We start from the raw sequence: 27,550 nt of genomic DNA on the forward strand, positions 1-27,550 counted from the left end.
GGCACTCTGACCTTGAGCTGAGTGTAGTACGAAATTCTGTTGCACGTTTGTAAAATTTAAATTTGGTTACACTACAAAAAAAAATAATTGAAAATTAAAGACTGACTTCTTTCATCAAGTGCACTCGCTAAGCAGACAATAATTAAATCATCTTTCATCAGCCCACAAAAGAAGCAGACAATGATTAATTTGAGTAAATGAATCCATTCCGAAGTTTAGTTACAGCTCATTTTCGTTTGTATTTAGCATCTTAGATCAACTGGTATTCGCACTGTAGTAAAAATAATTTTGTAAAAAAAAATTGCTACCCTAAAAACAACCATCCTAATCTACTGGTAAAATGAAATGACCAAATAATAACAGAAATACTTGACGTTGCTTTCAATCTAAATCGAGCTGTACGGCATGAAGTAAAATTTGATGGATACCTGATCTGGCTCATGAATTTCGCACCCAAAAATGGATTCAGAAAACGTTTTTCGTAAAGAAAATGACCAGTCTTCTTAACTAAACGAGTTCGTTAACTATGTTGTTACGACCATATGACTTCATGCACGGCAGAGTTAAGTAGACTAGGCAGGAGCGCTTGATTTGACTAGGGACCTGAATTATCTAGTAGCCATTGTGTTTTGCGAATGAAATTTTTCATTTTATGTCAGTGTTCATTTGAGTTCATTTTCATACAGTGTATTTGTTCCTTATTTGTCGTTTAAAAAATGAACCACTCCTGCCTGGTTTATTTTACTCTGCCGTGCTTCAAGCGGTTGGTGCACATAAAATATCTAAGAAAATTGTAGAAATTTTTGTCGAGATTATTCGAGCTTTTAAGGTATTGTCGAAGAAATAATCAACACATTTTCCTCGTAATGTTTTCTGACCATCGAAAACAACAACGAACTTAGGTAATGTGATTTTTTTTCTTCGATTAATTATCATTGTTTCTTTTAAAACTCAATTTTACATTCGACCAAAAACGTAAAATTAGAGTTTGGTATTTAAGACCTGTCGACCTGTATAAAACGTCGAAAAATTCTTCAAAACAGTTTTTTCTCTAACATAATTTGGCTTTTCGAAACAAATGAACAAAATAAATTCACGTTTAAATTCATGTTGTCGTTTTTTTAATGTAAGTTTGATTTTAATGGCGCATTTCGTTTATTAAATATTTATTATTATCATTATTGTGACTGTTTAACGACCCTAACTTTCTTAAATAACGATTTTCTTCATCTCATATTTTATTTTATGCATACTAAGGCACATTACCTTAGGCTCAGTATAAGTTTTATTTAGATTTTTTTTTAGCATCACTAAAGTATATGTTTCCTACCTATCTACAAATAAAAAATAAAACTTTCAACTTAGAATGTACAAATACAAATTCACTACTTTTTATCTACAATTTGATACAAGTTTTAAAAATTACGATTTTAATTTTCTTCTTCAGTTTATTTGGCCTTTTTTTGTAATTCGATCACATCGAATTTCATCTAAATTAGAGTGTACTCCGTTCGAATTAATTTATATAATTTACACGAAATTTACAATCGGTTTCCATTTTCCATGGATCTGCTGTTATCGTCGCTTTACAATATAATAAGTTTAGTAAAATGGGCGGGAGAGGAAAACGAACGAAAGAAAATCACACAACCTTTTTCTCTATGAATTTGTCCAACACAAAGATTACAGAACCTCCGATTTACATGAAATGATTAAATTATCCGATGACTTATTGGCTAATGTTCCACTTTCCGGATTTATTACGGATACGTGGTCACGTGATACAATTCCATGGGAAATGTCCATTGTGGTGTCCTGTGGTGCGCTGTTTTGGTGGAAATATCTATCTGAATGAAAAAATATAAAATAAAAAGATGGGAAAATAATAAACAAAGAGTAACAGTCAAGGGTACGCCATTTGATACTAATGAATTGCAAACAAAAAACAATATGGGAAGACTTGCTGAGAACCCACCCTAACCCAGTTATATAAACTTACCTTCTTCCATTAGAATTACGGAACTTGTGTCTGGGTAATTGTTGGACACAGGATGTGTAATCATGTTGTTAAAATCGTCCTCGAGTATAAATGGTGGGTTCCACCTCGACCGCGGCGTTGTACGAGATGTGGTAACAGGAGATGAGTATAAACTTAAATTTGTTGGACTTATGACACCGGACATGGTTGAGCTAGAGTAACTAAATAACTGTTTCGCAAACAAACGAGCATAAGTTAACACATCCGATTCAATTGCTTCGATTGAATTCAATTACCTGAGCAGGTTGCGTATGGAAATGATTAAATGTATACTCCCGGCCCGTCGAATACGGGCTCGAAATCCTTGTCAACGATTTTCGATTAACAACCATCTGGGCTTGCGGACTCATCGGTGGTGATGTATTCATTTCACTTCCAGGTTGACTCATACTATTCGGATCGCTAGCATGTTCTTGGTGCGGGGAAGACATTGCTGAACCGGATGGTGGTGTTATGGATGACGCAGGCGAGTTTACCATTGTTGTTAAATCGGTAGTTGAGCGAATGATAGCCACTGGTCGAGCCATTGGAGGTAACGGAGGTGGTGGAAGCATTGTACTATATTGTGGATATTGAGATTTTGGACTTCGTGACAGGCCAGGCTGCACCTGTAATGCATACAAGTTCTTTGAAATTGGATTTAACCGAATTCCAAATTGATATCAACTACAACAATTCATGGGATTTGAGCTTATATGTACTTGTGAGTTCTGTGGACCGTTGTCAGCTTCTTGGCATACGAATGTTACGAAATCGGAGAGCGTATCGTGACCATTTACAGTATCGGTGTATTTAGGATTATGATGATGGGAATGGGTGTGATGTTGTTGTTGCTGCTGCTGTTGTTGCTGTTGCTGTGATTGTTGCTCTGTGGCTTGTGATGTCTGTGAATAGTCGCCAGTGGGACTCTGCTGATATAGCACAGTATTCGGACTCACAGTTTGCGATGACAAGCTAGAGTGCTGTTGCATAAGCACTAAAATTCGATTCAATTGATAAAATTGTCCTATTTTCTTCCTTGTCAACGAAAGCGACTCACCATCATCAGATCGCGAAACTAATCTCGTTGCTGGATGGGATGAGTATCTTTGCAAGGACAAAGTGTCTTGACCCGGATTATTCAGTTCTCCAGGCCGCAAAATTACCGAAAACCCACTGCCTGAGTCTGGGGGTGATGGACATGAATCTGATTTAATTTGCCCACGAAGCAGTGGAGAGCTAGATAGATGCATTGTCCGAGGATCTACGAGATCAACTAGGGGTTTGGAATGAGAATTTAACCGAAGAAATTTCATATCGAGACCGAGACTAAGTGAAACGGCGTAACTTACTGTAATTACTCGATACCACCATAGAGCCGACTGTAGGACGGTCAGTAATAATTCCAGATGAAGCAGACGTCAACGGATAACTATTGCAATAATAGGCCGAACCGGCATTTTCCATTTTTATTGTACCCGAATTACTCTGCATATCACCAGATTCGTCTAGAATTGAAGCTGTTAAAAATGCTTTGTTAGAAAATAAATTTCAGCAAAAAACGTGACGGGTATTGAAAATTATTTCGCTAAGCTATATAGGAGGGTACTTTATCAAAGGAACTAAGTAGATTTAGCAAATTTTGTTTTTGTTTATGTTAGAAAACCTTTTGATAATTTCCACAGTTCTTTTGAGGAAAAGCATCCGGTAGCGAGGATTATATCATTACACACGACTCCATTGTAAGGATTGTGAGTGTATCCTTGAAGATTAAGTTTCAGTTAATAAGTAAATTTGTGATGAGAATTACGGTAGCCGAATCAATTATACCTTTGTTCTTTCGTTCATCGTCTTTTCTGTTATTGTACAACGGCGGGCTTAAGGTATCTGAGAATAGTGTCATAGAATCACCATCTAGTAATAATAGTTTCATAGAGGACACAAGTAAATAAACCAATTTCCTTACCGTGCGTGTTTATAAAGTTTGCAAGATACAGATCGAGTTCTCGAACGGAAACATTTATGTGATACGGATTAACGCAGAGCCCAGGCTGTGAACAATCCGGATTTTTTTCTAACCGTTCACCTTTAAAACGGGAAAAATAGTTGAGCGTTGGTAGAGTCTATGTATCTCGCTATATCTAATGAATTCTTCAAATATATTACCATCTGTACTCTCCAAAGGTATTGCTTTAAATAGAATAACCATAACCAAGTCTAGTCGCCAAACCTTTATAAAAATTGGTAAATTAAATAAGTTAAGTTCGAAAATCTGCATGAATAGCAATTCACCTTGTCTGCTTGCCGTAAACAGTCGATTCGTCTCATTTTACCCTTTTGATCTGGATTTGATAAGACACATATGGATTGCCGTTTTCCAGTTATGCTCTGCACAAAATCTTCACGACATTCTTGTGTGATGTCTTTCCGTAGTTTTCCCAACAGTCTCGAAGCCCATTTTTGTTTTACTTCCGCCTTTTCGTTCTATGTATAGGAATGTCAGAGGTATAACGAAATCTGAACTTACAATTAATTTTTGACTCATCAATACCTGTAATTCATCTTTGCAATGCCGTTCCTCCTATTATTTATGAATAAATTATTATTTTCGCAAAACACTTTTTTTTAGTTCTAAACAACAACGTTCACAACACTTGCGTTGGTTGTACTCTCCAAGAACTATTTACCTACGGAGAATTAAGGGTATACAGTCTATATTTTGTGAATTTATGAATGGCCAGCCGATGGTCATTGCAAGAGTAGATAGTAGCTAGGTACAAAGCGAACAACTCCTGAATGAACCTCATATTCAGCACCTAGGCACCTTTAAGATTTTCTTCGTCGCAACAGTTAGTTATTGGAATCGACTTATTACCTATTGTCGCTTCTGAACAATTAATGCTGACATTCAACGATGCCTACCCTTGCCTTTTGCCTACCCATGATTGTCCGTAGGTAAATAGTTCTTGTAGAGCGCAACTATGTACGCAAGTGTGCTGTGAACATTGTTGTTAAGAACTAGAAAAAATGTATTGTGTTACTTTCCTCCAACGACATTCGCTTTTCGTGCTTTTTGTAGTATTTCCGTTTAGCCGCCTGTAGGTTGAACCATGTGTACGAGAACGATTTGACAAATGGTAGCAGTGCTTCGATGAATGGATGAAATTCATCCTGTACAATATTAACCAGCGACCGATCCAATATAAAAGTAAAATGGAAATACCAAAAAACAATTTGTTTTTGGTTTTGAATAATTTGAATTAGTTTCTTGATTTAAGATGAAGCATGAATTTAAACAATTTTATCTACGAAAGCGAAAAGCGTGGTATTGGGTAATCAAAATGAAAGAAAATGAAACTTTTAAAACTAAACCAAAATAAAAATGTTAAAAGAAAAAGACATGAAAATTCATTCACATCGAATTTATGATGCCCAGTAACCAAGTACTATTTTGGGAAAACCTTTTCCCATGTTATCTTGAATTTTTCCTAGATTATACCACATTTTTCTTAATTTTCCCAAAAAATTTATGAAAGCTTGGAAAAATGAAGGAAAATTCGAGAAAATCTTGGAAAATATGTAGAAATGTTTTACCAAAAAAGCCACAGCCAGTAGAGCGTAACGTTAGAAAGTCGCCAAAATGTAGTTTAAATTGCTCACTACCTTTTTTTGAGAGTGATTATTATTGAAGTATTCGATTAGCTCCTTGAAACGTTCTGAAGAATCTAATTACAAAATTTAAACGTAAATTTCGCCACATTGTATTTTATTTAAAATACAAATTTTAGTGGAACGTTACACAAGTAAAAAAAGTGACACCAGACACAGACCAGATTAAAAAAATTAATTAAATTCTTCGTTAAATTCCATATTACAGCTTCCGATATTCCACATTTCCGACGATTTTACCGGATCGTTTTGTTTGAGAACGAATTAATTAGTATCGTGTGAAGCTAATATTAAAAATCTAAACAAAATTGAAATTGAAACATCGAATGCAACTGATTTTTTAAGCATCAGATCGATTGTGTAGCCAAACACATTAACGTTAAATTTTCTGTTAGTAATGTTCAACAAAAAAATATGTTTTTTTTTCATTTCGTTATTTAACAACATGTATTAGTAAGAAAACCACTCATAAAATGTCCCCCTTTTTGTTGTTATTCAAAAGTATACGGGAAACTGAACGTAGGCGTTCGATGTATAAAAGCCGAAGAAAAATCGAAATTTAATTTCGATTTAAATGTCCGTTTTGTACTCTTACAACAACTGTATTTGTGTAAATATTTTGGATATTCAACTTTTAGAGTGCTACCAGTGGTCTTTTTCTCCATAGAGATTTTCGTGTACTACATGACTGAATTTTAGTAGTCCATTCCTCATTAACCGTCTGAATTTAAAGAAACTAAAAAGAGAACTGAAGAACGAAAACAAAGTGTCGGTATTTCATGCAAATTTGGCATTGCAATATCAAAGATCGAACGACTACCACGACAACTAATGGTTACAAAAACAACTAATGAAAACACTTTCTTTACCTGTAATCAGAGAAAAAGAGCTTTTTCAGATGAGCAAAATTAATGATCGAAATTCGTTTTTTATTTTAAAGGGGTTTAATAGCATGCGACCCTTGATTTGATTTTGATATTTTTCGTAAATGGGATTGTAACCAGAAGTGTCGTAAACGGAAAATTATCTAACTATTGCGTTATAAAATGTTTACGGGTAAATGAAAAGCTATGGAAAAGGAAAACCTAGATACAATAAGTTTTTCTAATGAAAAGCAGTGACTATAATAGATAGAAAACCACATCAAAACATCGATATTGACATCAATAAATGTGTAGGTGCGTGTTATAAAAAGAAATTTGTTTCAAAAATCGAACGAAAAATAAATAAATTTCTTTTTCAATGAAATTATAAAGACGAATAACTAAAACGAAGAGTGGAAAAACTCTTTCTCAACTTTCTGAAAATTCAAGATTTTTTTGGAACTAAAAACCGAACAAGATTGTGATTTTGTTCGTTTGAAAAATGATAAAGAAACTGTGGAGGAATGGGAAAACTTTGAATTAAAAACGAAAAGATAGGGACGTACACACACGTACAACATCATATTGTTAATGACATATGTTAATTACATATGATATGGATTTCGGCTGGTTGGTAGCAGAAGAGCACAAGCACCTGTCCTGACGATGGTGTCTGTAGGTATGAAGATACGTCCGTCTCAATCATGCAGCTTTGTCCTGATCCGGGAATAAACATGCCTTTCTGGACGTCAAGATAATGGCTGTGTGATCCGGACCACAGCTGAATATAACTTCTGCTTTTCGTCGTTTTATTGACTGCTGTGTTGTATGTGTAATGGAAAAAAGTGTCGACCTCGCTACTTAGCTTATCTTTCTTCTTTCTTTAAAAACAAAATTAAGGTAGTACGATCTCCGTTCCAATAAGCTTACGTTGAATTATTATGTACAAATAAAAGTTAATTTTCGGTGTGGCACATCTTGGCATCGCATTTGGTTTCACAGTCGTGGTTGGATGTAAGTTTACATGTTATGATTTTCACGTTGTTTGTAATCATCCTATTAAGTCAGTTGTGATGCGGAAAAAAATCAACTGATAAGTTGACTAACATAAAAATGAAACTTCGGAACTTGGTGCAGTTGGATTGACGTAGTTTTTTCTCTGTCAATCAATAGTTCCATTTTAAATGGTCTTGCAAATATTTTTAATGTTTGCACGGACCATACATGAATTTAGTCTTCGAACAGCTTAATTGTTTGGTCTTTAATTTACGCCAAGTTTCTGAAAAAGTTAGAAAACTAAAATCAAAAGAGAAATTCCACTGAAATTTAAAGTAGTAGTAGCTTTTTCTCAAATGTTCTGGTTGGTGTGATCACATCACATCCTCACTATATATCATTATATCATACTGTTTTGTACTTTGTGATTACCTTCATAATGGACCCAAAATGGTGATCCCGTGAGGTGATTGTATGATTTTATTAAATTAAAAAAGAGCTGAAGATAGCAGATAACTGAAACAAGCCATCTGTTATCAATAGCGACGACAAGAATATACAATAATGTGTCTACTGTTGTCTTTATAGCTAAATGTTTGGTGAAACTAATGAAGTAAAAGACTTTGTATCAAGCTCTGTGTGATTCTTTTAACGAAAGAAGTAGCAGACCTAATGCATCTGACCGTTTCCGCATGAAATTCCAACAGAACAAAAAAAGTTGCGTTGTTATCCCAAACAAAATCAGGTAATCCACATAACATTTCCAAAAGCTGGCAAATTTGTTCCACTGTTACTATTAAAATGCATTCGTTAATCTAGTTGGTGTTGAACTAAATCACAGACCATATGTTACACACATCAGTTTTCGTATAGCGTCCACACTTATCCTCGCAATTCGTTGTGCATGTATTTTTTCCCGAACAAATTGAACATTGAGAGAAATGAATTTGAAAGTTGCGCAATGTTAATCTCTAAATTTTCCGAGTTTTACACAATGACACAAGTAAAAATCAGCAGAAAGAATCGTATGCAGAAAATGCATGTACATTTTGTATATAATGTCGCATGTATAACGTTCGAATTGGTGCCTTTTTGAATTAATGAGAGAAAAAAAAGCGTCTCGGCGTCGTCTCTGCCGTCTATTTGTGATATCGTCATTTTTGGTGTAATAACAAAAATGCTCGTGGATGCTTACGATGCTTACTAAAATACAAGCAATAAATAATATGATTTTATGAAACTATACTGCCGAAACACTAGAATGATTCGTCGATGTTTATGTATTATTTTGTTTTCGAATGCTAATATCATTGATTTATGTGAAAAATACGTGGGGAACTGAATTTATGTCTTGAAATCGTAATTTCCAACCACGTAATGAGTTTACTTAGTGGAATCGTATTTTATCATTTATCTCATTGGAATTTCGCTGGCGAAATGATAATCCGAAAATTTCATCGTTAGTAAAATGCAAAACAAAAATTGTTTCATTTTGATTGTACAGCGAGCTTTAGATCGACCAGACTCATCGAGGGTGTGTTAGGTCGGAGAGAATGGAATGATGACGATTTTGGTGAGTTGTCTTGTTGGAGTCGAATAGTGAAATAGAGATAAAGGCACATATAGAGACCATATTAACGTTTTACAAACGCCAAGCGAATCGAAAATTATTTGCTACAAGACCTTTATTTCATTAGTTTTGACCTCGGTTTTGACGTTACATTCTGTCCTCCGAGAAAGCACAAGCTGGAGGTCTTAGCTAGTTTTCCTAATAGACTGTCCTATACAATTTATAACAATGATTTAGAGTTCGACAGTCCTTTAACGATGCATTGCAATGCGTTCAAGTCACATTTCGTCGTGCAAATTTCCTCTCTAGGATAATTACTCTTAGGTTCAAGTATTGGACATTTTTCGCGATTTTTTTTTAATTTAATTTCGCGGGTCTCGAATATATTTTCAAATTACATTGACGTGTCCCAGTATGTCATGTTAGAGGTGTTACCTTTTTACTAATTAAATTAATTTAGGATAAAAATGACGCTAAAAAATTTAAATAATTTGTTATTTCAAAACCTAGGTCGTTGTCATATCGTGGGTGTATGTCATTCAACGGACATTTGATAATCTAGCTGATATGAATATACCGGTTCCATAACCATAATCATCTGTGCTTATTGGTGGGCTGTATGGGTTGTTCTAACGCCAGTTGCTTCAGTGGTTAGTTGTTTTATTAAATTATCTTAATTATCTAGTGTATATTACATATAATAAAACTAATGGTAGACACACCGGAGGCTTCACCGTCACTGATGTGCCTCTATACATTTTCTTCCTATTACATCTATGTTTTCAAGCCTTTTAGAAACGGCAAACGTGTTGGCCGTATTGTCATTTTATTTTTTTGTTCAGGGTTTGATAGAAAATCTTTTACTTCATTCGTTTGAATATACTAATATAATAAGAGATCATTAACCCCAACCCCTTCCGTTTTTTGTTTGAACAGATGATTACTAAATTCGAAATTAGGTGTCTTTTTTTATAAAGATTTATTTAAGAAATTCACATATACCAATAAAAGGTGGTCAGGTTAATCTTTCATCCCAACCTGTAAAAACTTAGTTTTTATAACTTATGCAAAGAAATAGTAGTAAAACGTCGGGCTAATTTGTTACACTATTTCAATCATAAATGGCACGTTGTGCCTCAGATAAAAAATGTTCACAATCAATGCTTTCCTTCAAGACTTAGAAGAAATTGGTTTTGACCTTCATAAAATAATTGAACATTGCATTTTATGATGTAAATGAAATCTGAATGTTGCGCGTAAAAACGAAAATTGTTAAATTAAAGGACTTGCAGTGAAAATGGCTGACTAAACTTAAAATATGATTTCAATTATTAGTTGAAATTTTGCTGAAAAATTATTTTAATATCAAGAAATCCAAGAATGTCATCTGAATTTACGAACGTCGTCATAGGTTTTTTTTAAATATTCGAAATCAGTAGGAAGATGTTCACACTATGTAATGTTGATGGTATGAAAAAGCACATCAATAAATGCCTCGACATGAAATGCATTTTCATTTCGACAGTAAAGATGCGTTATACATATGTTCGTTTATATTCAATACCCATCCACACAAAAATGTAAGTGTGGTTGTGTGTGATAACCAGACACTGGGCAATATTTCATTCTGCGACGTTAAACAGAAAAAGGAAAAAAAATATACTGAAATCTGTCTGGAGTAAATGAGAGACGATCGCTTTTAAGTTTTTTTTTTTATTTTAGTTTTCTAGCCATTACTTCTACTAACAAAAAAAGAAAATCTGAAACTCACCTTACAATGAAACGAATATTACGAACGATGAAATGTTACGTATGCATGGTTGGTTGTATAATAAATTATTGCCAAAAATAAGTTACATTTATTCCATGATAGATACACAAAATCAGCATCTTAGCACCCTAAAATCTTTATATTTTTTTGAGCGTGTTGAAAGACTGTACTCACTACTTTCAAACGATTTTTAAATCAAACTCATCCCACGTCTTCAATTTTGGCACAGAGTCGCACAAAACAAAAGTCCTAAAATTCACGTAATAATCACAACAAAAACGATTTACTTTTTCCCTTTTCGTGCACACATTTTCCGATCAATTTACATCATTCTACTATGGTCCAGCACTTTAGTTGTTTTAAATTACACCAAACACAATTTATTGAAATGAAAATCCGTCTTTGATTATCAAAATTGAAGAAATAATGTGAACACACGATGAATCTCCTATTTGAGAATTAAATCAAAAATGTTCACGACGTCCGTCGCGATGCCTTCAAATAGAAAATGTGTATGAAGTGCGGTCTGTGCCGATGCGATGCGATTTTCCGTTTTGCTTATTTTATTCTCGTTTCATGTTGTATTCGTGTGTAGTATTTGACTTTTTTTTATTTTATTTTGTGTGTTTCATCACAATATGATGTGGTTGTGTCTAGTGTGAGTAAGCGAGTGAAGTATGTTTTGTAACCACGACGCTTGCGTTCTGAAAATCGAAAGGAAAATGTGTGTATGTGTGTATGTGTATGTGTGATCGAGAAAATTCAGCAGTGAAATCATTTTCTCTTTACTGTTCGCTGTTTGCTTTATTTTGAACAATTTTTTTGGGACAAATAATATTACTTAGTAGATCTGTTGGGTATGTGTTGGTTAACGAGATGCTGGTTGTTTATTTGGATGGTGTCGATATTTTGGATTGCATTTCTGTATTGGATGGTGAAATGTTTTTTTTTTTTTTAATTAGCATGAAGGATGCGTTCCACACTCGACAGTAAATGCATTTTATCAACTTATAGATTGTCAGTGAAATGAAATTGAATTGAATTGAATATTATCCCGAAATACTTAAATTTCAATTGGAGGAATCTTTTGATTCGAACAACCAACAGCGTAGTGGTATGGCACATTGTAACAAAATATTACGGTATAATAAGTATGGTATCAATTGCTTTGGAGGATTTCTAATGTACCACGAGTAATTTAACAATACTCTAGTAAAATCTGGTTTATCAGTACCCTTTAGAAACGATAGTCGTATTGAGATGCTATCAGTAAATCTTTTACTTCATTCGTTGTGATATACATTTTTCCATATAGTGTCACACTAACCGGAGGTCATCGCTTATTTTGGCAATGAAATAATAAAATTGGTATGACCCATTGGCCGATTCATCTTCAACGAACCATTTATGTAAAAATGATATAAATGTGACCCTCCTGGCCAACATTAGACCTGTTTTATGATTTCATTGCATTTTAGTCGTTGCACTCGATAACAGATGGTTAGCCGTTTCTCTACAGCATTATTGATTTTTATTGTAAACATTTCTGTTTTCCTAATATTGAGGTCAAACGCATTCAAATGCGTTTTTCAAATTCACAGAAAGACAAAAAAACAAACAAAGAAATTCATTAGGTGAAAAGATTTGAAAAAAATTATTTCTTGACGATGACTTGAATGCTTAATCAATCAAGATTAAACCATAAGTGCTATTGTAACGGACAGTTAAATGTAACTTTTTTTTTGCAATATCTGATTACGTGACTCTGTCCATCGACATTATTTGAGTTTTAAACAAAATTTACTAAACAAATAATAATTTCACACTGAAGGTTGCGATTACTTTATAAGAAATGCGTGTTGTGATTTATTTAAATACCAATACTGGATGGTATCCTCTTTCATTGGTACACTTAATGCTTAGAGAGTAAAAAAGTCGATAGATTTAAGACACTTTCCCAATTGACTGTTTCGTTGGTTGCTCATGAAGCTACGCGAGCAAATACTGGGACTGGTGCTATTTTCTATTAAAGCCCAATAAAAAGAAATAGTTCGCCAATAGAACGAAATAGTACGTCCATAGGCGCCAATGGAACTTGACGGGACACCGTTTGCTCGCTTAGTTCTCCCTCGTTGTGAAGAGTTTCATTACGAAATATTTTTGTTCAATTTCATAAAATGTACTCACAATGAATATACTCACGACCGAGTAAAGTTATTTTACTCTGCCGTGATATACTTTAAAAAGATATTTTACTTTCCGTGGCTTTCACAACGGATTGGATCTACATACATACTCTACTCATATAGAAGAGCCTTACCTCAAAAAAATATGCTAAATTATCACTTTATGAAATGTTACACTTCATTGGCATCCAGTAAATTACTGACAATAGTCCGGTTAATATACGAACAAACAACCAAATCCAGTTTGAATTACACCGCCACAAAACCCTTTTACGACACAATATTATGCCAAAAAACGAAATATTGAACTAAGTTTCACCCCATATTCATGAAATATATTCTCCAGCCAATGCTTCGCACACTTGCCACCATTGCACAATGAAAGTAATTCCCATCTATACCAACCGTTCCATTTCAATATAATGAAGGGGAAAGTAAAATTTCCTTTGACAAAAAAAGAGGAAACGTTGAACGTGCGAACAACGAAGAAAAAATAATGTTATACCATCTCGACATTGTTTAATATTTTCCGTATTTTCTCAATGAAATTGCAATTTTAAAGTTATTATCTCGCTAAAAAACGCAAAACAATGTTCTGCTAATAGTTTTAAAGGTGGTGATAATCGTTGATTCGCATTTTAGTGGGTAGCGTTGGTGAAATTGTGCAAAGAAAAAGGGAGAAAAAATTCAGCTAACAACAGGACATAGAAATGGATGAAAATTTTCATTTCTGGTTGGTGATGTGTTCTGCAATATAAAATGTGTGTGTTGTGGATGTTTTGAAATGGACGACAGTGCAATTTAATCGTAAATACAAATGTTTCGGTGCTATTCCGTTTAACCATTTTTAAAAGTTTTCATTGCGAATGATTCGTTTAATGGTTCTGTTGCGATGTCATATTCCTTGATTGAAAATTATTTTTTCGATTTTCCGTCATGTTGAAAATTTCGACATTTTTTGCGTTGACTTTTTGATGTTTGTTTGTCGCGTGAACGGGGTTACATTTTTCGGATAATCTAATTAATGCTGGCAGTATTACCGAGTACCAATTAGGAAATTGATGTGACAACCTTCATTTATCAGAGGATTTATCATGCTTTTCGTAGAATTATAGAGTGGGTATGTATCTAGCGATAAAGGTGTTTTGCATAGCGAAGAAGGTGGTAGTGGCGCGCGTGTGTGAAGGCCATCATAAAAATATATTCTAATGAAAAATTATAATGGAGAATTTCTTCTGTTCCAACAAAGAAATTTCCTTGAATTTATGAATTTTGAATTATGATTCGGCTAATTAGTGCATGTAATTTTCACGAAATATGAAATGGATATAGCAATCATTTACGTAGGCACGTACACTTTTCCAACTTTTTTTTTTACAAAGTTTCATCTACCCACTAAGTGCCTATTTATTGGTAGAGAAAACACACTCCCATTCCGTCTGCTTTTTTTGTCAAAACTTTCCTTCGAAATTTATAATAATTAAGAGTTTTGTACAAGTACGACTGCTGAGAAATGTCGTCTGAAACTTTACAGCAATTTATTCATTAGGGAATTGGAAAATTGGCTAAATTTTAACCGAGTAAATGTTTAATGTAGGAAGCAAGATGAATCCGAACGAAGTTTTCAATGTTTCAATACATTAAATTTTCTAGAGGAAATATTCCGAAGAAACTAAATTATGGCCGGAAATTACTTCTTCATATGGTGGACAAAAGAAATGGGAATTAAATGTCATGTCCAAATCCTTTTTGTGTTATTTTTCGCATATTAGATATAATATCTAGAGCTGTTGAGGCGTTCATTTTTATGTACTAAATGTTAAAGTTCATATATGAACATATGTTTCGCAGCAGGAATGCGACTCGTACGTACAGGCCGAAAATGACACGTTTACCTAATTTTTGTAACAAATTTCTGAGACAATTTTGTGAACTGGTCAAAGGCAAAATAATAGGTGTCTATGACTGAGGTATTTCGGCATAAAAGAAGTAAAATCCGTAAGACTTTTTGAAGAACTGGGTCTTCTTCCAACTTAGACTATTAAATTGCCATAGCTTTTTTTGAAGGTGTTACCTCTCAAATCAAGGCCACGTACAGACGGAACCCTTTTTTTTAACTTGACTTTAAGAGTAGGATTATTAGCCCCTATGTGTCGTACGAGTCTAAAAATGACAATTTCTTCAAACTTTGTCAGGGGTATCCATATCTACATTATTGATAATAAATATTTTTTATCTTCAACCAAAAGTCGTTTTTATTTCGATAAAAAAAAATTAATTTCCGTTTATGTATTTTGCAGAGCAAAAATTCGCTATCGTGGCGGAACCAGATAATTTGCCTGAATGTCATCGGACGACGGCATCGAATACCATCCCAATTTAAACCATCAAATTCCAGCTCAACAACAACATCCTTTAAATCTAACGAACACGTCCACAGCATCGTCAACATCTACAGCTGTATCATTAACGGCTGGAACTCAAACATCAAATAACAGCTCCAATCACAAAGGGAGTAGCACAAACACTCGCAGAAAATCGTCGATCACTTATTCTCAGTTGCACAACCAGAACTTTGGAATCATTAAGGACAATAACAATGATCTGCTATCGACATCAACAAACGGATCAATTGATCATGCATCAAAGTCTATGCATAGTTTGGCATCTGCTTGCTCTGGCAACAGCGCGTATGGAAGCAATCCTTCGCCGAGTCGGTTCAGCCAAAGTGGTGACCTTCATTTGGGAAATCGGCTGTCGATTCATTCTGATCGGTATGAAGAGAATATTACGTGCTGTCTGCCACCTCCATCACCAGCGCCAAATAATGATCGGTATGTTATGGGAATGCCATCACCATCTTTGTCGGCACATCATTACCAAGAACATACCAAGTTTGCAGTACATCATCGATCAATGTCTCCAAGTTCTAGGTAATTGTTTTTATACTTCTATCTATCATAGGCCCTATGGCATAAGGAGATGTTTTTAATGTCTTTAGCATCATATCTCAGTGCTTTAATTCGTTCACCCTATGGCCCATTCTCTATTTCGTAGGTACAGAAGCTCGCTGCCAGACCGTTACAGAGACGTTTCACCGAAATGTGAACGATTCATTCCTCCCCCTCATTACCTTGCCAACAGTACACCATTAGCCTCAAGTGATAGCTACGCTTACTTATCAGCTAACGTTCATACACCCGTCAAACGTTATGTTCCGACTCCACCGACTCCAACCGAAATTTATTCAGAACCATCATCGACGAGCTCCAATTACCATGGTGGCTCGCATCTACCTCAGCAGCAATCCCAACAGTCGCAGTCGCAAGCACAACAACAACAACAACAATCGATGACTCGAAACGCTCAAAATAGCACACTTCCATACCGATACCGAATGAAATGTTGTGCCAATGATCCATCTAGTAATCTTCAATCACAGCATCAACAAACAACAAGCACTGCCGATCACTATGCGACGCCGCCCCGTGTACGACCAGTCAAATGTACACAACAACCCTCGGGACTCGCACATTCGTCAAGTACTGTATGTGGTAATTCAGTGGGAAGTAACACAAATAATGGAAGTACCAGTAACAATGGCCGACAATCCACATCGTCGTCATCGTCATCTACGAGGAATAATTGTTCAAATGAATACATTCAGCGCACTCCTAGCATGGAATATATTGGGCCATCTTCTGCACGTGTAGCAACACCAGTTAATTCAGGCAACGAAGCAACTAACGGAACATGTTTACACTGCAGCAATGCATCAACAATGCGTCGAACCACTGGTGTTCATCAAACAACCCAAACAACAGGTCCAATCAGTCCTGTGCCCTCACAACCATTATCAATATCCTCTACCTCCAACAACTTATCCTCTTCTTCATCAGCTTCATCTACGTCATCTACAGCCTCAGCACAATGTTCAGATGCTTCCGAGCAGTTAACAGTTCCTTCATCATCCCCAAGTCCACCTGCATCTTCATCGGTCATATCATTGCAACAACAACAGCAGCAATCGCAACCATTATCACCAATTCCTCATTCTTCTGTTGATGATCACATCATTACGAAGCAAGCTAAACCGAATGCAGCATCTCAGCTACAATCCACACAAACTAATACTTCAGTAGTTCCCCGATCAATGCATCAACAAACTCCGCAAAGCCAACCGCCACCATCATCCGTCAATCAGCAATCTCAAAGTTTGCATTTATCCAACAACAATTTAATGATCGGATCAACATTGACACTACAGCGAACTTCTGGGCTGCCCCTTCGACAACAGATTCAGCAGCACCAACAACGTATGTCCCGCAAACAACGTGTAAAAGAATATCTTCGGCGTGAAATAGCCAAGTTTTTCGGGGTTGACTGTTGCAGTGAAGAAATTGAACGAACAATTTGGGCAGATAGACAAAAGCGTTTAGCTGTAAGACGATTCGGTCAACTGAAACCAGATGCTGATTTAATTGGTCATATGGGTCATCAACAACGTCGAGAACAGCACGGTGATAGACCGGATATTCTACCAGCTCAAACAAACGATGAAACTGATATTCGTCGATTGGAAACAGATCACCGAAATCGGCTATTGATTGAACGCAAGGCTACAGTTCCGACAATGATTTGGAATGGAATGTCATACATCATTCAGTTGTTGAGTAAAAATCATCCGAGACCACAAAGACAATGGTCCCGCAGCTTTGCACCTTGCCATGTATCACAAAATGATGATACGCCAGGTGATATGTTCGATGGTTTATCTCCGTTGCAAGACGACGAAGTATTTTTTGGATCGCCAAATAATATTGGTAATGCTGCCATGGGTGGTAATGGAAACAGACAACAAAACCATCAAATGATTGAACAGTCTCGTCAGATGTATATGGGTGAAAGAGTACATGGATGGCGTACGAGTGCGACGGAACCGCAAATAAATAATCAGATTCAAGGTCATCGTGGCACGCGGATATCCTCGCAAATTCTTGATGGAGTATTGGAAAATTCTAGACGCCCGTTGGCTCGAGAAGTGAAGTTACTCAGACCGAATGAACTAGATGATCGATACGATCACCGGCCATTTTTCACATACTGGATCAATGCGGTCCAGATCATCGTTTTAATCATTTCATTGGTGTGTTATGGCATTGGACCTATCGGTATTGGAATGGAACAAAAAAGTGGTCAGGTTTTGGTTACAAGTTTAAGCTTGCAACAAGTTCAACATCAGGAACCAAGGAATGTGTGGATCGGTCCTCGTGGTGACGATCTCGTACATTTAGGCGCGAATTTTGCAGCCTGTATGCGACGAGACACAAAAATATTGGATGTAATTTCAAAGACAAGAAGACAGGAAAGAGAAACTGCATGTTGCATTAGGAATGATGATTCGGGATGGTTTGTACTAATCCACCTATTTTTTTTCTTTTTTTTTTGGTGTTCGGGCATTTTATAATTTGTCGGGAATTTGCACCGAGATTTTTTAAGGTCGATTCTTACAGCAGACGTAAGTAATATCTCTTCAGGCATGAGCGCTCGTTTGACTAGGGACCTGAATAATCTAGTAGCCTTATTTTTTTTGCGAATTAAATTTTTCAACTTATGCCAGTGTTCATGTGAGTTCATTTTCATATGGTGTATTAAGTACTTCATTTGACGTTTCAAAAATGAACCGCTCCTGCCTGGTTTATTTTACTCTGTCGTGGTTTCATATCAATTAAAAGAGATGCCATAATATTCGGTTTTTGTCTGAAGCTAAGCCCCTAAAGCTAAGCCCTTGTACGCTCTTAAAAGCTATGACAATTGCAGAACATCGCAGAGTGCTCCGGTGTGCACCTCGATCCTCATTGCTTCTCGCGGACTGAAATTTCTCGTTTTCATTGACTTCCATTTGCTGTAAGAATTGACCGTAATAAATCTCGGTGCAAATTCCCGTCAAATTCTAAGATTTTATCTTTGGTATCAAAGCAAATTGTATGCAAGAGAGGGACTCTTACCTCTCCATTATATCACGCACGCAGAGACTAGTTATTTTCTGCTGCTTTAAATCACTCAACCTTTTGAAGATTGTCAAAAAACATCATTTCAAACCAGAACTTCTTTCTATTCGGCCAATTTTTTTTCTTTAAAGTTTCTTTTAAACTCTTTAAACTTTTTAACCTTTTTAAACTTAACGAGGTTGACTACACGAATTTCTACACAACATTTTCAGTGTAGAAATTCACACTGAGATTTATTAAGGTTGATTCTTACAGTAAATCGAAGTAATAGAAAATGTTTATTTCAGTGAATTGTAATGGTCTCTAAAATTTTAAATGTACCGTCAGGTAGGTAACGGATAATTTTGTCGAGCGAATTACGAGTGAAAACGTATGCGTCGAACGGTGCTGCCATTTTGGTTGCCACAGCTTTCCACTTAGCATGATTTATCTCCCGCCAAAAGTCGTAGCGACCATCTCCGTCATACGTGTAAGTAGATTTAACTTCATACCATCGCATATGACCAGGTGTGTTTACCAACACATCCGGGAAGTAACACCGAAGCTCCCCATCGAACATATATCGAAAGTATACCGGATGCTGGAGGTTCGCATTTGTGTCAATATAAGCCGAATGGAATCGTAAGAATAGAATGTTCAGCAGGCGATTTTCGTATCCCTGATACCGGTAGAGCTGCAAATTGAAAAAAAAAAAATTAGTCCCAAGTACAGCGGCCGAAGGGGACCTTGTACCTTGTGGTTGTGCCGAAGTACTTTGTAGTCAGTTCCCGCCTGAAATTGACGATATGCGAAACATTCTTTAACCGGACATCCTCCTCCTCTAGTGATATGTACTGCGCGAACCAACGTTTTATGGTTCTTGTTGCATTCAATCAGTGTGTCCTTGTCACACCAACTACCAACGTTGAGCAACTTGTACGAACTGTACTTGCGCGGTTCCGCTCTCCACGCAGCTTCGATCCGAGCTTTCGTTTCTTCTTTGGTAATACAATTATGACGTGGATGATTGGAATGGGAGCATCTGTGAAATGTCTTGCCATCGAATGCAGCAAAGTTTACTTCGCGTATGTGTCCTGCCGAACATTTGTATTCAATGTGCCAACGTTCTCTCGCAAAGTACACGCGAATCAATTCATATCCTACAAAAGCGGAAACGGTTTGTGATACTCCCAACTGTATATATAATTCGTGAGTATTTTAGCTTACCAATGAATTCCGGACGTTGATCCCACGCTTCCAGTACTTTCTGTCGTATATGCGTCTCGGAATGTCGCAAATAAGTGCCACATTGTCCACAGCGACGTAATGCGCTTAATGTCGTTTTAATGGTGTGGCCCATTCTGCACATGATCTCAACTTGTTCAGCCCCATTCGACCGAATAAATGTGTAACCATCGAAAGCGGCAGAGTCACTGTCCCAAACTGCTTGCACTCTCTGCTTCACTTCGCTCTCCGACATCAGAAAGTTACCAAAGCATTGTCCACAGCGATTTCCAATCTCCAGTTTGTGAAGTCTTGTGGTGTACTCATGTCCAACATTACATCTAATTGTTACTTCGGATGTATTCACTCCACGTACATAAACGTACTCCTTGAAGCATTCAGCTTTTAATGCAGCTTCAACTCTCTGTTTCAGTTGGGCAGGGGTCAATTTATTTGGGATTGTACCATGGCATTGTCCACAGCGATTTCCACGCTCCAGTCTGCTAAGCCTTGTCATGAATTCATGCCCAACAGCACATCTAATTTTTATCTCATGTGTATTCACTCCACGTACATAAACGTACTCCTTGAAACCGTCAGCTTTTAATGCTCCTTCAACTCTTTGTTTCAGTTGGGCAGTTCGCCATTATTTTAACGATTTCGTTTAAATTTCAAATTACTCAGCTCGCTCGTACAGCTCGCTTCACTTAGAACAATTAATTAAGTACAGTTAGCACAGTGATCACTATACATTCCTACGCAACCAGAAGTTGGTATGAGTTTACATTGTTATGCAAAGTATATGATAGTTATAGTTTAACACTAACTCATGTGAGTAGAATGAATATACAGGGTGCGTCACGTTTGCACGCTATGTTTATGGAGGGAAGAGTGCATGATACTTTATTACAGAGTGCTTCAGTTTTGTACGTGATAGTGTACAGAGTGCTAAATTATGTAAAGATTTACTTAACCGAACCGAGATCACGACATTGGTATCTGCCAAACGGATGTATATGTATAATATTGAAGTCGGTAGTTTTACTCTGCCTTATGAAATCCCTGAAAGAGCCGTTAACACTTTTCCTATCTGACGAGAATGCATGAAATTTCGCAACACATTACAATCAGAAATATCTGCGAGTATGTGTAAGTTTTTGGGAAATATGTTGACTTCCATTTGCTGTAAGAATTGACAGATCAGATTGAAAAAATTCAGATTTTCAGATTTCAGTTTTAATTCAGATTGAATCTGAATTTTCAGATTCAGATCAGATAAATTTCAAATCAATCTGATCTGAATCTGAAAATTTCAGATCGTCTTTTTTCAGTTTCAGATCAGCTAAAAGTGATCTGTTCCGAACTTTATAAAAAGACATTATTTCAAACCAGAACTTCGTTCTAATACTTGACCTAATAGGCCTTTTTTTTTTCTTTAAATTTTATTTTAAACTCTTTAAACTTTTTAACCTTTTTAAACTTTTAGTGTGCAGACTTCACAAGCTGATTGTTCCGTAGTACGAGGCCTGTGGCCGCAGAAGTCCATATCAACATGGAAAAAATGGTCACCTGGCGAGTCTGGTCCTGGTGGACGAATATCCGGCTCTGTGTGTGGCCTTGACCCAAAATACTGTGATGCACCTGCTTCTGTAGCGCCATATGAATGGCCAGATGACATAACTAAATGGCCGATATGCCGCAAAACTAATTCATTTTCGCAAAGATTTAGATTTAAGGATCACACGGCTGAGCATATGGTTTGTGAGGTAAATAGTAAATTGAATTAGTCAAGCATCCGCCAATATTTCATACCACGTCTTTTACAGGTAATTGGACATCCTTGCTGTATAGGAGTATATGGAGAATGTCGTATAACAACTAAAGAGTTTTGTGATTTTGTAAACGGATACTTCCACGAGGAAGCTTCACTCTGTTCACAGGTAAAATTCTTTTCATTCTTCTGATTAGACTGAGCTGATTACACCGCTTTGCTATAAATATTTTAGGTATCTTGTCTGAACGACGTGTGTGGAATGTTTCCGTTTATATCTTTGGATGTGCCAGATCAATTTTATCGATTGTTCACATCACTGTGCTTACATGCTGGCGTTCTGCATTTAGCAATCACGATTGCCTTTCAACATATATATTTAGCCGATTTGGAACGCTTGATTGGACCGATACGTACAGCTATTGTTTACATTGGCTCTGGTATAGCGGGAAATTTAACGAGTGCAATATTTGTGCCATACAAGCCAGAGGTGAGTCTTGAAAATATTTTTCTTTTTTTGATATTCTTTAGTCATCAAATTTATTCATAAAATGAACTAGAATCAATTACATATTCAAATGTGAGATCTGACCCTCTCGCTTCCGAACTTCTAGTATTCATCGTTGAATGGATAGTCTGGGTGGCTGGCATTACTAAATTAACAGAGTTATCCCATTTTAGAATAAAATGTAGAAACAGGCGTTAGTAAAATATCTCCAACTTACACGTCATTCAAAAAGTATCGCTTGTCTTTGTTCAGTTTGTTCAGTTCCACCAACTCGTCCTCATTTAAGTTGAAGTCGAAAATTGAAATGTTCTCAGACAATCGAACTTTATTTGATGATTTTGGAATTGCAATGTGTCCTCTCTCAATTTGGTAGCGTAGAGCTATTTGAGCTGGTGTTTTATTGTACTTGGCAGCTATTTGCAAGATCTGTAAAAATTTCGAAACGATTAAACATGTCAATCTGTTATCAGCAGTGACGATAGAAATAAGGGATGAGCCCTAACTTCCGTCCGTCTTTAATAGCAAAATAGATGCTGAACCAAATGAAGTAAAAGATTTTATTCTAATCTGTTAAAAATACTTGCATTAAATCAAGTAGTAGATTCGCTGTCGACTGTGTGAAAGGTTAAAATTAATAATATTTACGTACCGTCGGTTCTTCGAGTAAAACTGGTTCCACAGATTCAAGCCAAGGTCTAGCTGGCGATCCCAAGGGGGCATAAGCAGTTATAGTAATTCCTTTCGATCGAAGATAGTCACTCAATTTTGTTTGAGTCAAATATGCATGACATTCAACTTGATTTGTGACTGGTTTTATCCGTGCACTAGATAGTAGTCGTTCAGTTTGTGCCTTGGAAAAGTTCGAAATTCCGATACTTTTAACATATCCATCATCTACTAGTTTTTCCATTTCCTTCCAAGTATCCACAAAATCGACAAACGAATATGAAGTGTTACCTTGGTCGTCAACTGGAAAGAGGCCTTGATCCTCTTTGTGCGCTAACGGCCAATGAACTAGGTACAAATCCAAATAGGGTGTATTCAAGTTCTTCAGTGACTGTAACAAAGCCCCTCGCACTAAATCTGGACGGTGGAATGTGTTCCATAACTTGCTGACGATATACAAATCCTCCCTAAAGTCAATTGATTGTTGATGTCAGATAAATTTCCCTTCAAATCTACGAATTTACCTTTTCACAACACCATCCTGAATTTTAGAATTTATTGCGCTACCGACTTCCTTTTCTGTGTCATAAACAAGTGCTGTATCGATATGTAAATATCCCAGATCGATAGCATCTTTAACTGCCTGTTCAATGGCTCCTCTTTCTCGTTGCTGTAATCAATCAAATCAAAATCATAAAATGCAAATGAAACGAATCCAAAAGATTTATGCTTACACCAAATGTGACTCCCCAGTCAGAACCCCAAGTTCCTAAACCAATACTGGGCATATACGTTCCATCGTTCAGAAGTACTTTCGGCACTTTGACTGCAGACATTTCACTTGTAATATGAACTGTTAACGACTCACGAAACGTAATAAAGTAGTTTACGCTTGTGATGTGATAACTTTGGCAGTAATGGCTTTTATATACCGCACCGTCTGCGAAAAGCTATGATAAAGAAACATTATGAATCGGTTATCATTGGTTATCCGTTCAAAACTTATCAGCACTTGAAAAACAGCGGTGAGCGCCGCATTTCAATCATTATCGAAATGATTTGGTTGGATTTGGATACTTCATCAGAGGGATAACAGTACCTACCGATTGGTTAAGGTTAATTGCAAACATTTTTGATTCAACCTTTCACAAATTCGAGTTAGTATTTTATAGGAGAACAAATCATACGTTTCATACCATGGAAAGCGCAACGTAAAGTGGCTGCAGGGTCTATATAATTATCAAGATTAGTTTCCAAATTTTTGATTCAATGACTTCACAAATTTTGATTATCTAACTTGACTGAGTACATATCCGCGTAATATAATGATTAAACATATGCAAAATCTAGAAGATTCTAACGCATCGGATAACCAAAGTTTAAATATGAACAAACAAGGTCTGCTGACATCTAAAATTTAGCAAAGACTTCGGCAAGAGGTCTATTTTATAGCTAAATGCATGTAAAGACAAATGAAGTAAAAGATTTTTCACAACGCAGGTCATTTTCTCACCTCAAGTTGAAACTTCTGGAGCCTTTGTTGTGTTCACCTCGGGAAAACAATTCCTACTTTTTCCCCTCTGTTAACAATTATCTATTAGGTATTTCAATCACTTTAATCAACAGAAGTAACAGATTCAATGAATACATGTCGTGTGAAAAAGAAATTTTCTGTAAAACAGACAACAAAATCTCAATGCCTTTCCCATTACTACTCAATACTAGGTTGGACCACTGGCTTCTCTGGCTGGCGTCGTCTCATCACTAACGGTGCTACTAATGCTTATCCATTGGAAACAATTAAAAAAGCCGCACATGGCTTTGATCAAATTAATTTTTATAGCTGGTTCTTTATTCGGTATGGGTACCCTACCTTGGCAACAGAATTTTATTGGATTATTCGCTGGAATTTCGTTCGGCACATTATTAACCGTTGCCTTGGTGCCATTCGTTAGTATAACTAAGTATGGTAGACAGAAGAAGGTAATATTTTCACACCATTTGCAAGCATCGGCGGCAACATAATTATACCCTTATCCGATAGATCAATTTAATTTGGACGTGTTTGATATTCCACCTGATCGTTTATATCGCCATGTTCATCATATTTTATCTATTCCCAATGGCATTTGTATCGCTTGGTTTAGGCGGTGAGGGATTCGGTCTGAACAACGGATACACAAACGGTGGATACAGTGTTGGCGGTAATCCTGTTTCATGTGCCAAAGGCACTTGTACGGGTATCGATGGTGGAGGTGCACGGATAAATGCATGACGTCAACGTATTGGGTTTATGTTACATATTTATATTAAATTAATGTTAAGACGATATTAGATATTCAACAATTAAAAAAAAACAATAAAAATAATTTATCACTCAAAACTAAACACACATTCACACACACAAAAAAAGATGATATTTTCAAAACACAAATACAAAATAAATGAAAAAGGAAAACGATTGAAGCATAATAATAATTAAATTTAAAATCAATTCGAGGTACTGACTTGAAATGGAATGGAATCGTTTTGTTGATTTGTACCGTTTCAGGAGGAAAATAAAAAAAAATGGAAATAAAAATAAACTCAAAGTAAAACAAAGAAAAAAAACAAGTGTAATATTTAAATTAAATTTAAAAAAAAGCAAAAAAAACAAGACCTTCGATATGATTCTATATAAATTAAATGTATAAAAATAATAATTGAAAAATAAATTATATAACGAGATCCAACTTGTTTTGTTCGAGCAACCGGTGAGACGAAATTTTATATTTTTATCGTGTTTGCGATTGTAGTAGTTGATTAACTTCTTTCTGGTTTTAGTTTTTAGTAGTGGTAATCACGATCAGAAGGCAGAAAAATGATAACAGATGTCGCGCGCAAAAAAATGAAATTTAATGAAATGGTATTGTATAGTTAATGGAATTGTCTTCTAATCAAGCAAATAGTATGTTATACCATGCCCTAGCAAAATTATGGAAGCGAATAGTATTTTATACTAGAACATGGCAACATTATACAACAAATGAGTATCACTATCAGTGCGGAGGTATTTTATTCAACGAAATGACAAAAAAGGTGACAAGATCTCTGGTCACCTTTTTTACCATTTGGTACCTCCGCACTGTATAATAATATTTGTTTGTTATATAATTTTGGTATGGTATAACATACTATTTCACGGTAGGGTTGAACAAAACTTAAAAGAGTCGCGATACCACCTCTGATTTTTTCATGTTATTATTGAGGGACTCGAGTACTATAAGGAACCACATTCTGTTCGCAGATCCATTATGCCATTATTATAGGGACTAATTCGAAGCTAATTCGTGTTAAAATGGCTTCCCTCAACAACCTGACCACGTAGCTACAGCCACCTAAAGTCGAAAATTCGACATTTTTAAATTGTGATATGTCCAAGATGAAGAGAGTTTGAAACTCTTTGAATGGCGATGTTGGTAGAGGATTCCATGCTCTATTAAACGCCGAGAATGGATTTTACAAAATTTGTCTGAATTGTACAATATTTGAAAAAGTTTATTTTCACCATCCTCGGCGAAACTTGAACTCATCTGTAATACACAGATGCAACAAAACAGTAATGCCTGATCAGCCTGCAGTTTAAGCTTTACAATGATACCACACTTGCCATACCAGCCTCACAACAAATATCTGTTACAACATTTTGTTTGCAGCAAGGTCACTCTCCGACAAAATTTTCAATTTATCATCTATCTTCAAGTGCCCGTTCCTTCAGGATGAGTGAAATTGTTATACATTCTTCATAAAGAAGTGGTTTAAGTGATTTGAAGCAATTCTGCCATTAATTACGTGCATCCGGAGTCGGTTAAAGCTGATTTCCACATATTTTTGTGGTAAATTTCCTCTAACGGCTACCTTTAACCGACTCCAGATACAGTTCATTAACTATAAAATACCATTTCATTAAATTTCATTTTTTGCGTGTACGGAGCGGAAGCAATGCCATCTGTTATCATTTCTCTGTTAGAAGGCCATTACCATATTATCTGAAGCATGTAAAATAAAAAATGTTAAAAATTTATGACTTCACGAAATTCAGTATATTACATGGCTCACCAATAGGATAAACTATGAAAATTGTACTTCTTGTCCAATTACAAAAAGAGGTAAAATTCCTCAAATAAAACTTTACGTCTCGCTTTTGAGACTATTTTTGGGAAAACACTTTCCCGTATTTTCTTCATATTTCCCATATTTTCCTTAATTTTCCCCAAAAATATTTTTGGAAAAATTAGGAAAATTAGGAAAAGATGGTGAAAGTTTTCACTAAAAATAGT

At 35.9% G+C, this 27,550-nt stretch overlaps 3 protein-coding genes across 12 annotated transcripts; 1 reads left to right on the top strand and 2 right to left on the bottom strand.

The window, feature by feature from the left end:
• Positions 1 to 1,464: 1,464 nt before the first annotated feature.
• LOC119075995 (nuclear factor 1 X-type) lies at positions 1,465 to 11,519 on the bottom strand. Of its 10 annotated transcripts, none has more exons than XM_037182588.1 (15): positions 10,887 to 11,519; positions 7,205 to 7,828; positions 5,063 to 5,188; positions 4,569 to 4,598; positions 4,310 to 4,501; positions 4,184 to 4,247; positions 3,984 to 4,103; positions 3,848 to 3,931; positions 3,684 to 3,779; positions 3,370 to 3,537; positions 3,078 to 3,293; positions 2,740 to 3,014; positions 2,275 to 2,646; positions 2,000 to 2,207; positions 1,465 to 1,847 (listed from the first exon to the last, which is right to left on the bottom strand). In XM_037182588.1, exons 2-15 carry the CDS (start codon positions 7,283 to 7,285, stop codon positions 1,684 to 1,686), a joined length of 2,196 nt encoding a protein of 731 aa, XP_037038483.1. In that variant the 5' UTR covers positions 7,286 to 7,828; positions 10,887 to 11,519; the 3' UTR covers positions 1,465 to 1,683. The 10 variants fall into 10 exon arrangements, with proteins under 10 accessions (XP_037038483.1, XP_037038529.1, XP_037038511.1 ...); XM_037182634.1 differs by having other exon boundaries at positions 1,465 to 1,825; positions 2,275 to 2,664; XM_037182616.1 differs by having other exon boundaries at positions 1,465 to 1,843; positions 2,275 to 2,664.
• Positions 11,520 to 13,508: 1,989 nt separating this feature from the next.
• On the top strand, positions 13,509 to 25,958 carry LOC119075488 (inactive rhomboid protein 1). The gene is made up of 8 exons (XM_037181954.1): positions 13,509 to 14,192; positions 15,373 to 16,005; positions 16,130 to 18,481; positions 21,773 to 22,052; positions 22,113 to 22,226; positions 22,293 to 22,547; positions 24,957 to 25,214; positions 25,276 to 25,958. The coding sequence occupies exons 2-8, from the start codon at positions 15,416 to 15,418 to the stop codon at positions 25,504 to 25,506; spliced, it is 4,080 nt and encodes a 1,359-aa protein (XP_037037849.1). The 5' UTR covers positions 13,509 to 14,192; positions 15,373 to 15,415; the 3' UTR covers positions 25,507 to 25,958.
• LOC119077154 (aldo-keto reductase family 1 member B1-like) lies at positions 22,579 to 24,182 on the bottom strand. Its single transcript, XM_037184346.1, has 5 exons — positions 23,966 to 24,182; positions 23,756 to 23,901; positions 23,215 to 23,698; positions 22,783 to 22,991; positions 22,579 to 22,710 (listed from the first exon to the last, which is right to left on the bottom strand). The coding sequence occupies exons 1-5, from the start codon at positions 24,065 to 24,067 to the stop codon at positions 22,668 to 22,670; spliced, it is 984 nt and encodes a 327-aa protein (XP_037040241.1). The 5' UTR covers positions 24,068 to 24,182; the 3' UTR covers positions 22,579 to 22,667.
• Positions 25,959 to 27,550: the final 1,592 nt, after the last annotated feature.

The sequence above is a fragment of the Bradysia coprophila genome, chromosome III, assembly GCF_014529535.1.
Source record: "Bradysia coprophila strain Holo2 chromosome III, BU_Bcop_v1, whole genome shotgun sequence".
In the NCBI taxonomy this organism is placed as follows: Eukaryota; Metazoa; Arthropoda; class Insecta; order Diptera; family Sciaridae; genus Bradysia; species Bradysia coprophila.

Coding starts and splice junctions, on each gene's coding strand:
- LOC119075995 (XM_037182570.1), bottom strand. CDS start 7,285: ATGTTTATTCCCGGATCAGGACAAAGCTGCATGATTGAGACGGACGTA. Junction 4,599..5,062: donor AAAAGCGAATGTCGTTGGAG/GAAAGTAACACA, acceptor CATAAATAATAG/GAGGAACGGCATTGCAAAGA. Junction 1,848..1,999: donor CGTAATTCTAATGGAAGAAG/GTAAGTTTATAT, acceptor TTTTTCATTCAG/ATAGATATTTCCACCAAAAC.
- LOC119075488 (XM_037181954.1), top strand. CDS start 15,416: ATGTCATCGGACGACGGCATCGAATACCATCCCAATTTAAACCATCAA. Junction 18,482..21,772: donor AGGAATGATGATTCGGGATG/GTTTGTACTAAT, acceptor TTAAACTTTTAG/TGTGCAGACTTCACAAGCTG. Junction 22,053..22,112: donor CTGAGCATATGGTTTGTGAG/GTAAATAGTAAA, acceptor CGTCTTTTACAG/GTAATTGGACATCCTTGCTG.
- LOC119077154 (XM_037184346.1), bottom strand. CDS start 24,067: ATGTCTGCAGTCAAAGTGCCGAAAGTACTTCTGAACGATGGAACGTAT. Junction 23,699..23,755: donor CAGGATGGTGTTGTGAAAAG/GTAAATTCGTAG, acceptor AATTGACTTTAG/GGAGGATTTGTATATCGTCA. Junction 22,711..22,782: donor CGATACTTTTTGAATGACGT/GTAAGTTGGAGA, acceptor CTGTTAATTTAG/TAATGCCAGCCACCCAGACT.